The 12,908-nt window shown below is 40.4% G+C and overlaps 1 protein-coding gene across 3 annotated transcripts in view; it reads left to right on the top strand.

Moving 5' to 3' along the window:
- Positions 1-12,908, top strand: part of MTUS2 (microtubule associated scaffold protein 2) — a 667,437-nt gene that overhangs the window by 621,880 nt on the left and 32,649 nt on the right. For all 3 annotated transcript variants that reach the window (XM_020997212.1, XM_020997218.2, XM_020997217.2), the window contains one exon: positions 5,527-5,632. In XM_020997212.1, coding sequence (XP_020852871.1) covers positions 5,527-5,632 — 106 coding nt within the window. The remainder of the gene's footprint in view (positions 1-5,526; positions 5,633-12,908) is intronic.

The following is a 12,908-nucleotide window of genomic DNA, read 5'->3' as shown; positions in this document are numbered from 1 at the left end:
GACATGTGTGTACATGCATATACACATACATATAGCTCTACCTTAATAATGGAACCTTAGAGATTGTAAAGTCTATGCAAAGCCCCAGATCATATAGTATGAATTGTTCCTGAGACTGAAGAACTCTAATATCTTCTGAATTTTAAGAGGAACAAGAATAATTCAACTTTACATAGTACTTTCAGCTTTACAGACCACTTTGCTAATGACAACCCACTGGAGCAAGTCACACAAATCTTCTAGTTTCTATTTTATTGATGAAGAAACTGAAGCACAGAGGTTGTGATTTACCAAGGGTTACATTGCCTAGTAAGTATTAGAGCCAGGACTTGAACTTGGGTTTTCTAACCCCACAACTCTCTTTGCGCTATAATGTGCTCTTTACTGAAAAGAGGACTTAGCTTCAGGATTAGGGGACCCCCTGTAATCATTCATTTGTTCAACAGACAATTAAGTGCCTGCTATACACCAAGAACTCTGCTAGGTTCTATGGGTGCTTACAATGGAAAGCAACACAGTCCTTGCCTGGCACATGTGCCTAATAAATTCTCTCTCTCTCTCTCTCTCTCTCTCTCTCTCTCTCTCTCTCTCTCTCTCTCTCTCTCTCTCTCTCTCTCTCTCTCTCTCTCTCTCTCTCCCTCTCTCTTTCTCTCTCCCCCTCTCTCCTTCTCCCCTTCCCTCTCCCTTTCCCTCTCACCTTCCCTCCTTTTCTCTCTCTGTCTCCCTCCATCTTTCACTCTCCCCCTTTTCTCTTTCTCTTTCTTTCTCTCTCCCATTTTCACCCCCTCTCTCTTCTTCCTTTCTTTCTCTCCTTTTTTCTCCCTCCCTCTCTATCTTCAAGGAGCTTATGATTACAATCACATTTTAACCATATGAAATGAACATGCTTTCTGACCTTAAGAAGCTTGTGATCTAATATGGAGAATATGACATTAGAATGGTTACTTCCCTGAAGGAGCTTATAACAAAAAAGCAGAGATAATACGCATAGCCAAATAATAACATAACCCTTTTATCAGTTAAGCCCTAACCCCTGACACAACAGACCTGGGAACAGTTTAGGAGGGTCTCTCACAAAATCTCTCTGCCTCATGCACCTACCTAGGGAAACCTTGGAAACATCAGTATCTGCCTTGTTTTATTGCCCCCAAATGGGCATTCCGTTTTCTTGAAAATAATCATAGTAAGAAGACATCAGATAAGGACAAATTAAAGCACACACATACGCACACAGAAAGGGTTCATACCTGAGCCCTTTAGCTGTCATAAAAACTCTCCTATTTTCAGACAGTATCCTAAAATCCAAAACAAAATAAAAAGACACCTCCCCACTGATAGGTTGCATCTTCCTTCAGGATTTATATAGTCAACATGACTCCTAGAACCTGCCAAAAAAAAAAAATATGTCCGAGTGGTCCCTTGTTGCACAGGATTCCCTGCTGTACTCATGGCTCAATTACTAGTTTAGAATTACTAGTGAAGAAATCATTCATTTTATTTTAGCACATGCCTATGTTTCTATTGAACGAAACCACTATCTCTTAAGCTTTATAAATTATTAAAAGTTACTGGCCATATAATTTATTAACTTTGTAACCAATAACATAAAAGTATCATTTATATCACTTAAGCTATGAGAAAGCCCAGAGCCAAAGTCTCCTTCATCCATCACTACAATTCTTGACTTCTCCCTTATGTAACAATATTCCCACCATTCAGGTATCTCTCTAGTCACTTCTCAAGAATTCTCTTTCTCTTTGCAAGAAAAAAGCTAAACCAGTTCTCTAAACAAAGAAGTCCTTTTTATCCTTTTTCACTGTACCTCAGTTTATCTCCAACCAGGAAAGAATAACAGTCTCTTTACAAATGATTCCTTATAGAATGCTGAGCCCACACCATGTACCAAAGCATGGAGTTTGGACTGGGTTCAGTCCTGGGCCCCTGCTTCTAATGAGAGAGTTTCGGTTTCCTTTTCTCACTTTCTTCGGCTTGTTAAACCCCAGTTCTGGCACCCCTGAGACAGATTTATTTTAGTTTAGGTTATGGCTTACATCTAGGGTTTCTCAAAGAACAGGGAGTAAAAAGGTATCTAGTGTATCATATTAATCAAGTTGGAGCAGGCAGGTAATTTATTCCTGCACACGAAAGAAAGCAAGCTAGGCACCAAAGACTCACAGCATACATTAATAGAACAACTTAATATAGGATTCAGTAACAACTTTTAACTCCTGTTACATCTGCTGAGAGGCTGATAATTACACCTCGTCAGAACACAAAGCAGCTTACAGGAATGCTGATTAGGTGTTTTACGTTTTGCTTCATCTTTGCACTGTCCAAATCACTAACAGTACATGTCTGGTGGTAAAATGTCCAGGTTTGGGACAGTCACTTTCTTGCTGGCAAGTCCTGTGTAATAATAGTAACCCCCCAGGGCTAACATTCAGCTGGGACCTGATGGCACTCAAGACCTCCAGACCGCTAGAACTCACAATGTTGCCTCCAAGCTATCTCAGCATAAATTCTAAAATAACTAACATAAAATAAACAAAAGAGACAGCCCCAACCCAGAATCAGGTTTGTTTAGGCAAGATATTTGCCCCAGATGCCATGTGCTCACACTTGCATGGAGTGGAGGCTGGACTCTAGCCGCTGTAGCCACTAGAGCAAGCCAGCCTTTCTCCCCATCCCCTTCTTTGGATGTAGCTCGTGGCATGACTGGCAGCCAGATGCAAAGGGAGAGGCTGAGGAGGGCAGAGCATTTGCTCCCTTTTGTGTGCACCCACTGAGTCATCCATCAGCCATTCCATCCGCACAGTCACTAATTAAAGGGAAGCTCCCTCATCTGAAAGTGAAAGCCCTTTAGCTGAGTCAGCTCATCCTAGAACTATGAATGGCAGCTCTGAGCATGTTCCATGGGATGGCCTCCATAGGCCAATTCAACCTCACTACAGCTGTTAAACTGTCACTTCAAGATTCTTGAGCCTCTCAAAGATACAATAACAGGATCTATAGTCTGGGCGGGGGGGAGCTAATGAATCTGGTGTGACAGTAGCAAAGCCAAGGTTGGAACTTTGGCTCCGCCCCATTGTCCCCCTTTTGTTGTCAGAGTATCCCTTTCTGGCCCTGGCTAACAGGTGATTCCCTCTTTAGGGCTGTCTCTCCAGGTCCTGTGTGCAGCGTGCTGGTTTGACCTATCCATCATCTCTCCTCCACAGTCCATGTGTCCCATCATATCCAGAAGCAGATCCTTTCTTGCACACACACTCTAGGAATCCCCCATGCATGAGAGTGGAGGGAAGTGCTTAACCCAAGTGAGGAGGGATGGATGGGCTTACCTGCATGCTTGCTATACCTCTAATACAAAATAGAAACCAAATGTGCAAGAAAGGTACAGAGTGCCTGGGAATTTGAAAGGAAGGAGAATGATTCTGGCTGGGGCGGGTCAGGGAAATCAAGGAAGGCTTCATGGGGAAGCTATCATTTGAGCTGGTCCTTGAAAGATAGGTAGGAATAAGATGCTTAAATTTGGTGTTGGGGAAATGTTGTGAAATGTGCAGTAAAGAAGGAATAAGGAACGAAGAGGGAAACAGTCCACTTTGTCTTGAAAATAAAATCTACAAAGCGGGTTCCTTTGGCTGGAAAGGTAGGCTGGAACCCCATTACTGAAGGCTCAAAGGTTTAGAACCAGAAAGGACCTCAGGGATCACCTAGTCCCATTCATTCATTTTATAAAGAAACTGAGATCAAGAGAGGCTTAAGTTGCTTTGCCAAGGTCCCACAGATAGTAAATGGCAGGGCAGGGTCAGCATTTGAACTCGGATCATGACTCCAAATCCAGAATTCTTCCCACTACACTGCATTGCCAGTGCCAGAGTCAGGACTTGATTTGTTAAACAGTAGGGAGCTGTTTAAAGGATATTTTCAAGGAGCAAATGTTGTGTTTAGAACTATGAATTAGGATGATTAATCTGGCAACCATTACGTGCAGGATGGATTGGAAGAGAAAGAGACAGAATGTGGGAAACCAATCATTTTGGTGGTCCCCATCAGGGCCCCAAGCGAGAAGGGAATGAGAGAAGTAGCAGTGGGAATGGAGAGGAACAGACCAGTGCAAGTAAAAGCATGAAAAATTCCAATGTCCCACACACAAGTAAGGAGGCAGACTTGCTCATTCATTTAGATGTTGGAAAACAATAAACTATTGTAACTTCTATGTCCCATATACCTCTCAATCAGCAGGATATATGTGAAATAAAGAAGCTGTGATGTGGTTAATTAAATCGAGAGAGGTCAAGTGCACATGACATCTTGGAAGGGATTAATGACTATTGGGGGCACATATAGTACAGTCACCCTAGAGTTAGAAGATCTGGGTTCAAATTCCACCACTGATGCTTACTCCCTGTAAGTAAGCCTCCCTTGGGCCTCAGTTTTCTTGTTTATAAGAAGAGAGTATTGGACTAAATGAAATGCCCAGAGGTCTCTTTCAGAAAGCTCCAGATGTAGAATCTTATGATCTGTGCCACGTTTCTACCCATAATTCATGTGAGCTATTACAGGTCTTCCTTGTTTTGTGCATTGGGGGTTCCATCTGTCATTGACAGAATTATAATGCGTAACACCTTTTCAAAGGGCTAGACACCTAAAAGACAGATAGCATTGCCCTGAGATGGCTGACTCTTTTTTGCTGCTAGCTCATGTGCCATCATATGTCCACAAAACTCCAGCTTATCTCTGGCATTTTGGGATAAATGACTAGGCAATTATATAATAATAATCTAGCATTTGCAAATGCTTCAAGGTTTGCAAAACACTTTATAATTTATTCTTATCATTGTATCCTCACATAGAGCCCTGTGAGGTAAATACTATTATTATCCCAGGTTTTTTTATAGATGAGACAGGCAGACAAAGTAAGTGACATGCCCATGGTCACATGGCCAGTAGGTAACTGAGGCTGCATTTGAACTCAAATCTTCTTGAGTTCAGTCCAAAACTCTAACCACTGTACCACCTAAGTAGTTGCCTCTTCTAATGATAGCAGCAAGTCATATTTATAGAGGACTTATTCCTCCTCCTAGGACTGCCACACCAGCACCAATTCCATCCCTCTTCCTTCAGTGTGTTTGATCCTTCACTGAGCTAGAAGACAGTTGGTCTGCATTCTCCATGTGTTAACACATTCATACATGATGCTTTCAGCCACTGATCATTGATGTTTCATTTGTGACCAAATAGTAAAAATGAGGGTGTTGGACTGGGATGCCAGATGAAGCTCCAGAAGGGACCCCAGCAGCCCTCTAGTCCAACTCATTTTATGGGTGAGAAAACTGGGAACATGGGAGTCCAGGCAACTTGACCAAGGCCACAGTGGTTTGTCAGAATGAGAAGCAGGATGGGAGTTCTCCGGCTCCTCTGTTTATCTCTCTGAGTCCATGATTTCTCAGCTGGCAATGACATTGATGAAAGCCTATTCTCTGCTCTCTGAAGCTCCCTGATGCTTGTGCTTGCTGCTCTTTTTTCCAGGTAGAAGATATCTCAGCCACCCATGAGGCTACCTTGTTAGAGATGGAAAACAACCATTCTGTTGCCATTGCTGTCCTCCAGGACGACCATGAACACAAAGTTCAAGGTAATGCCTGGGCCTGTATTTCACCCTGGGCTTCTCAAGGAGAGCCCTCAATTGGAACACGTCCTCCTTCAGACTCAATTGACTGTGTTTCCACCTTCCCATTCTGTCCTACACATCAGCAGCTTTGGAAGAAGTGGGGTACCAAGGCATGAGTGTAACTATGGATCATGTAGGCCCTGTAGGGTTTCAGGGCTTCCACTTCCAAAACTGAAAGTGGATAGGGTGCTGGGTGTGGGCATTTTTAGAGGTGGCAGTAAGCTCTTTTAACTCAATTCAATTTAAGAGATATTAAGTACCTGTTATGTACAAGGTACTCTGACAGGTGCTAAAGATACAAAGGTAAAATAATTCCATCCCTTAAAGAACTTACACATTTAACTTTTACAAAGTTATTCTTTAGGAATTGGGCGGGGGATGAGTTAGGATATTGCCTTTTCTTTTGTTTGGACCTATCCGTGTAGGGAACTCTCAACTCATCAAGATGTCAACCTCATAGACCTTAGAGAGTTATGAGACAATAAGTGACCTACCCAGGGTCACAGAGCTAGTTGTATGCCTTGTCTGAGGCAGGATTTGAACCCAGACCATCCTGATTTAAAGACTGGTCCTCTACCCACTCTGTCACACTATTTCTCCATTCTTAGTAATATAGGGGTTAATGCATGGCCCTAGAAGACATAAGTAATGTGGCCTAGTTTAAAGATAGCTAGCCTTGGCCCACTCCTGACACATATTTTTCTCTGTGACCTTGGGTAAGTCCCCTAACCTCTCAGGGCTCTAGGAAACTTCTGAGATTATAAATTGCAGGACAGGTGCCATCACACATTGGTAGGGGGAGTTTCCTCACCAGAGTATTCCATATATAGTGAAATCACACTTCCAATCTCTATCTCCTCTCCCTTGGAATGGCAACCATCCTAGTCTCTGAGCTTATTCTCCCCTGTGATGGGTCAGAAGGGTCCCAAGAAGAAACTCCTCAATAAATAAGTATTTGGAGATTATTACAGATTACATAGATGAAGAAATTGCCCACCAGTCCAGGACATGCTCACCAAAAACATACCTGCCCCTCAGCTGCCTCACAATAGACACATAACCTAACACATGAATAGACTCTTAGAGCACAAAGCATCTTGTGGCATATCACAGGTACAGACTACTCCATATCATAGAGGAAGGCCCCAAATATGGCAACCAGGTGGCGCAGTGGGTACAGTCAGGGCCTGGAGTCAGGAAGACTCATCTTCCTGAGTTCAAATGTGGCTTCAGATACTTGTTAGCTGGGTGACCCTGGGCAAATCACTTAACTCTGCCTCAATTTCCTCCTCTGTAAAACAAGCTGGAGAAGGAAATAGCAAAGCACTCCAATATCTTTGCCAAGAAAACCCTAAATGGGGTCCCAAAGAGTCGGGCACAACTGAAATGACTGAATGACAACAAATATAGTATGGTTGTTTTATTAAGTGTAAACAGTACACCCAAATAAATAGCTAAGGAGCTTCAGGCTGGCTTGGGGACACTATCCTAATATCCTAATAAGATTAGATATTATATAAAGGTTTTTCAAGCCTAGTGTTTAATAATGATTAAGAAAGCATTGATTGTGACTGTAGGTCCACATTTAAAAATAAGATGTTCATCCTAGTCACTGATGCTCATGAGGGATCTCTAGTAAAATTGCATTTGGACTCTGCCATTGATTTATCTATGATATCTAGGGTCTGAAGACCAACGCTGATGTTTACCATCTCTGTGACCTTGGGCAAGTCACTTCACTTCCTCAGGTCTCAGTTTCTTCTTTGGTAAAATGAAAGGGTGAACTCGATAGATGGTCACTGTGATCCCTCATGGCTCTAAATCTCTGACCATATACAATGAGTTCAATGTGAGAAAGAGGTCTAGAAATAAGAAAAGTCTCCTCAATTTAATTTTTCTAAATCTTGCATTAAGATTCAAGTCTCCCATCGCCCCTTGTAAGCACATCCCTTTTCTTCTCTATGAGCCTGCCCTATCTAGGAGAACTCAGTCTCTCATCTGCACTCATGAGTGTTCCTCTTTACTCTGCATCTGGTCTGGATCATCAGAGCCCTCAGTGGTACCTCTGGGGTTTTCCCACTTCTTATAGAGTGCTTCAGGCTCTGTTTTTGTCATGATGTGCAAGACAGACCATGAAAGATTTATTATAATGGGATAAACATTAACTTTTCCATTGCTTTCAATGGTTACCCATTATTAAAAATACACCTGACACTCAAAAATTTACTTACTCCAATTTACATAATAAGGATTTCATTTTTTAAATATCTCTATCACTTCCAAAAACTGTGATTTCTCTGGGGAGAGATGCCCCCTCTCACCAAAGATGACGACCTTTCCAAAACTTAGTGAACGTGATGGAAAAATTGTTGGACATCTGTTGGGCTTTTATTTCCATCAAGGTGGAATATTTTTTTCCACTCTTTTAGTCTAAGTATAGGTCAGACTCTTAAAATGCAATCTCTCTGAAAGACAAGTATCTTTGAAAGGAGATATATATGCATACATATATTATATGTGTGTATATATACATATATATCCTTTCAAAGATGATTAAGCCAATTACAGAAAATATTTTAGGGCTTATCTTACATATCATAATAAATATAACTCTAAGTATGTTGTTAAGAAATGTGAAATCCCTGGAGTTACCATTAAGTAGTCTCATGATCTATTCTAGACATACAGCTATAGAAAATATAGATAGATCAAGACAAGTCAACAAGCATTTCTTAAGCACTTATGTGCCAAGCACTGTGCTTCATCCATTTGATTATTCTCGTCTTCTTTATGCTCCCCTCACTACCATACATGGCATTTGAAAGACAACCTTTGTTGTGAAGTCAGATATAAGAATGAGATAATCTTTCCCCAGTTTCAGTCCAATTGAACATCAGACCCATTGTTAGCTTCTTCAGCATTCTACCCTCTATGTAGACTGTATTCCTACTCCCAGAGGCCTTTGGAAGCCTCCCCACAGGGCTGACTCATTGTTGTCTCTTTTTCTCAAAGAGGACCATAACATCAGGAAGGTGATGCTGTGACATGTGAGTAAATTGGATTTAAGTGAGGCAGGACTGTGCAAAGTCACCAGCCTCACTCTCTCCTCCACAGCCATCAGGGTTGTGAGAAATCACTCATTCAGGCTCAGGAGGGATGAAGTTAAAAGTCCAGTTTATTACACAGTTGCAACCGTGGGTGTCCTATGAACTAGGACATTGTACCAAAGCAGGAGGTCACTATTTATCTCTAATCCCGGCCGCAAAGTCCCTCCTCTGCTTCCTCATTGGCTGAGGACTCCAGAGTGTACAACTTTCCAGTATGCCTATTACACATCTGCTCCTTAACATGTTGCTTCTCCTTCTTCATATATCCCATATTCAGAAAATGGCATCTTAGTGCCTCCTGGAGATGGAGAAGCTAATATTTGTAAGCCTATTGTAAGCATGTGCACTCTAAGCAAAGCTTAACCTTTGTCGTACTTACTAACTTCTATCAGCAAAACAAGATAAGACCAGCTTTATCTTATTTTACCTAGTTACTTTTACCTGTTGTTTCAATTTTATGGAAACTTTTGTTCTGATTAACTAACTTCTGTCAGGAAAACAAGAGAAGACCTACTGTATCCTGTTTTACTTAGTTACTTCTCTAGCTGCTTGCTCCAAATTTATGGGAATAAACATTTTCGTTATATCTTTCAAGAGTCCAGTGGGGAGATATAGATCAGAATGACTGGAGATGGCCTCAGATACAGTGGGAGACCTTGGTCTTTTTAAGCTAAGGTCTTTCCCAGGTCTCACTGCCAGCCTGGAGATACTTTGTAGATGTCATTCCAACGGGAAAAACAACACCGTCTGATTTCTGAAGCTCCAGTCTTTTTAAATGCAGGAAACTTGTGCCTATTACACATATTTAACAGGTACACTGCTTTTGAAGAGTGTCAGACCTCTGAGGGCATACAAAGGAGGACCAGATAATTACTAACTCAGTCATCATCCAGTCCTTTTCTCAGCATCTCATACATCTACCATGGGGAGGTTTTCTTTCCAAAATGCCTTTTCTCTTATTTCTAAGAGCATGATTACTGGCCCCACTCAGGTTTTACAAGAGCAATATCAGGGCAGAAAGAGTGGCCCTCTGTTCAGACCCATATAGAAACTGCTAATGGATCCTTAGAATTGTCATTTCGTCAGAGGGTGACTGGAATCCACAGATTTCATTTTGAAATACTTGTCTGCTAGGGCCAAATATCAAATGAATTTTTTCCTTCTGTTGCCAGAGGATCTTTAGTAGTTTTCTGTAGTTCTTTCTTTCTCCCCAGGTATATTGCATTTTATCCATTGATCCCCTTGGTTGGGTAGAAGATGTGCTTCCTGTAAAGATAAATTCAATTTTACCTGCCACCCCCAAAATGGAAAATGTTATCTTCTGTCCTCTGTTTTAACAAAAGAAAAGAGTCCTATGCAAAGGAACTTTGATACATCCTTGTTCTTATTAAAATCATGTATCCATGTTGTCTACTTTTCATTTCATGCTTATTTGAACCTGTGCAGCCATATGCAGGTTTCCTAAGATCAAATCAGGTAAAGCATGACTAAGTGCTTACCTGTTCCCCCCCACCCTGCCATTTGTTCTTCTTCCTGGATTTCTTCCTAAGCATATATATACATATACATATATATATATATATATATATATATATATATATATATATATATATATATGTTTTCTTAAGTTCTCTGTGAACACAGCTAGGACTATAATGTTGAATCCAAAAAAGATGACCCCATTGTTCTGAATGTTGAAAACCGGTTTTTTTGTTTGTTTGTTTTGTTTTTGGTGAGGCAATTGGGGTTAAATGACTTGCCCAGAGTCACACAGCTATTAAGTGTCAAGTGTCTGAGGCCGGATATATATATATTTAAAGCCCTTAACAGTCTGTCTTCAACCTACCTTTTCAGAATAATTTAATATTATTCCCCCTCAGATATTCTGCATTCCACCCAGACTGGCTCACATACTGTTCCCCGGACGCAACATTCTATTTCCACCCCCATGTCTTTTACATAGCTACGCCCCAAGCTTGGCACGCCCTCCTTCACTTTTCCCCCTGGATGCCCTAACTCCTTTTCAGACTATTCCCAGGTACCAGTCCTTGCATAAGGCCTTTCCTAATCCCTCCCCAATCACAATTGCCACCATCCTCCCTTCCCAACTATTACTTTCTATTTACTTTGTGCACAGTTTACATTTATTTATTAGTATACATGTTGTTTCCACCCTGAAAAATGTCAGCACCCTGAGGACCAGAGGAATTTTATTGTTATCTTTCTATTCCCAGTGCCTGGGACATAATAAGGACATACATAATAAGGTGCATGTTGAATTGAACAGTATGGAATTGAAGTGTTAAGGAAGTTTATTTCTGGAAAGAAAAATGTATTTTCAATTTTTAAAAATATCCATATTCATTTCTATGTAAAAAGAAAAAGTATCTTTTTAAGTTTTTTTCCTCCCAATCTATTTGTCATGTTAGATTAAAAGTAATGTATTTTTAAACATTAATTTTTTAAAACAGGCTTTTAACATTTAAATGATTTTTTTGTTGTTAAAATGCTCTTTTTAAAAATTAGGAGAACCAAATATGGTACATTTCAGCCTGTATTTCAGGTGCAGTCTAAATTAGGAGGAGAATTCTTGAATTAAAAAAAAATGAAAAAAGAATAAAAGCAATCACAAAAGAGAAAGTAGGTATTTTAATGACATGAAATTAGAAAGTTTTTTTCGCAAATGAAATCAGTATAGCTGAGCTGAACATGGGATTAGTCCATTTAGGGGCAAGGAGAGGGAAGAATCTTCACATCCAATATCTCTGATAAGGATATATTATCCAAGGTGATCTAGGGAACTAGCAAAATATCTAATACTAAAAGCCATTCGCTGATGGATGAGTGATCAAAGATTGTGAGCAAATAATTCTCAAAAGAGTTGCAAACTCTCAACAATCATATTAGAGAGGGCTCCAAATCACTAATAATTAGCGAAACAGAATATCACCTATGACAGCCTGCCTGTTCCTTTCTAATACCCTCATTATAGGTGCTCCTAATGCATGTATAGATTTTCCTCAGAAAAATGGGAAATTAGCATATAGGTTAGTAGTTACCGATATTGTATTGGTCATCTTTTTGCTTTTAATAATAGGGTTATATGTGTATATTATACATATATATGATATATACATATCTGTCTTCCCCTTTTCCAGATAACTTAAAAATTAATTGCTCAATCTCTTCAAAATTATGTCATTAACCTCTTCTCTGTATGCTTAATCTCTAGACCACCAGCTTTTCCCATATTTGTTTTCTTAAGTTCTCTGTGAACACAGCTAGGACTATAATGTTGAAGCCAAAAAAGATGACCCCATTGTTCTGAATGTTGAAAACCGGTTTTTTGTTTGTTTGTTTGTTTGTTTGTTTGTTTTGTTTTTGGTGAGGCAATTGGGGTTAAATGACTTGCTCAGAGTCACACAGCTATTAAGTGTCAAGTGTCTGAGGCCGGATTTGAACTCAGGTCCTCCTAGCTCCAAGGCTGGAGCTCTGTCCACTGTGCCACCTAGCTGCCCCTTGAAAACTGTTTTTGATAAATATCTTTCACATATTTTCCCCCATATTTCTTTTATTTTTGTCCTTCCAGCTTTATCCTTAAATATCCTTGGAATGACTTTCCTTAGTTGGGTCCCTTGCCACATTTTCTTGAAACTCTTTTTCCCACTTTACTGTTTCTTGATGTTTCATAAGGTAAAACTGCTTATAATCTACTATCTCTCTCCATAAGATTTTATAAATAAGTTTATATTCTGAAATAGCCTTGCCTTTGGCTGCCATACATCACCATATTTACTTAATCTCATTTCTGTTTATAAAACTCTATCCATTTCTGATGTTGAACCATTTGATGGGGACAAACACTTTGGTGGTAAGAAGCTATAGCTACTGAGAAAGTATACCATATAGGCAGTTGCTATGTTCCATCGCCATGAGGGAGAACTATGCCTTCCCAAAACAATGGCTGGATATGCCAGGCTGATAGCAGGGCTGGTGATCTACTGGGAGCTGCTATTTCAGTGTTCTGGGGCTTTTACCTGACAGTCTTTGGGAGATGGTCAGCACTTAGTGGTGATGGTGCCAGGAATGGCAGCATGGCCCAGGTGCCAAGACTGGGCTTAGGGAGGTCCCTG

Source organism: Phascolarctos cinereus, unplaced genomic scaffold (genome assembly GCF_003287225.1).
Source record: "Phascolarctos cinereus isolate Bilbo 61053 unplaced genomic scaffold, phaCin_HiC Scaffold_726;HRSCAF=1367, whole genome shotgun sequence".
NCBI lineage: Eukaryota > Metazoa > Chordata > Mammalia > Diprotodontia > Phascolarctidae > Phascolarctos > Phascolarctos cinereus.
The sequence above is the reverse complement of the archived record's forward strand: the minus strand, read 5'-3'. Positions and strand labels throughout refer to the sequence as shown.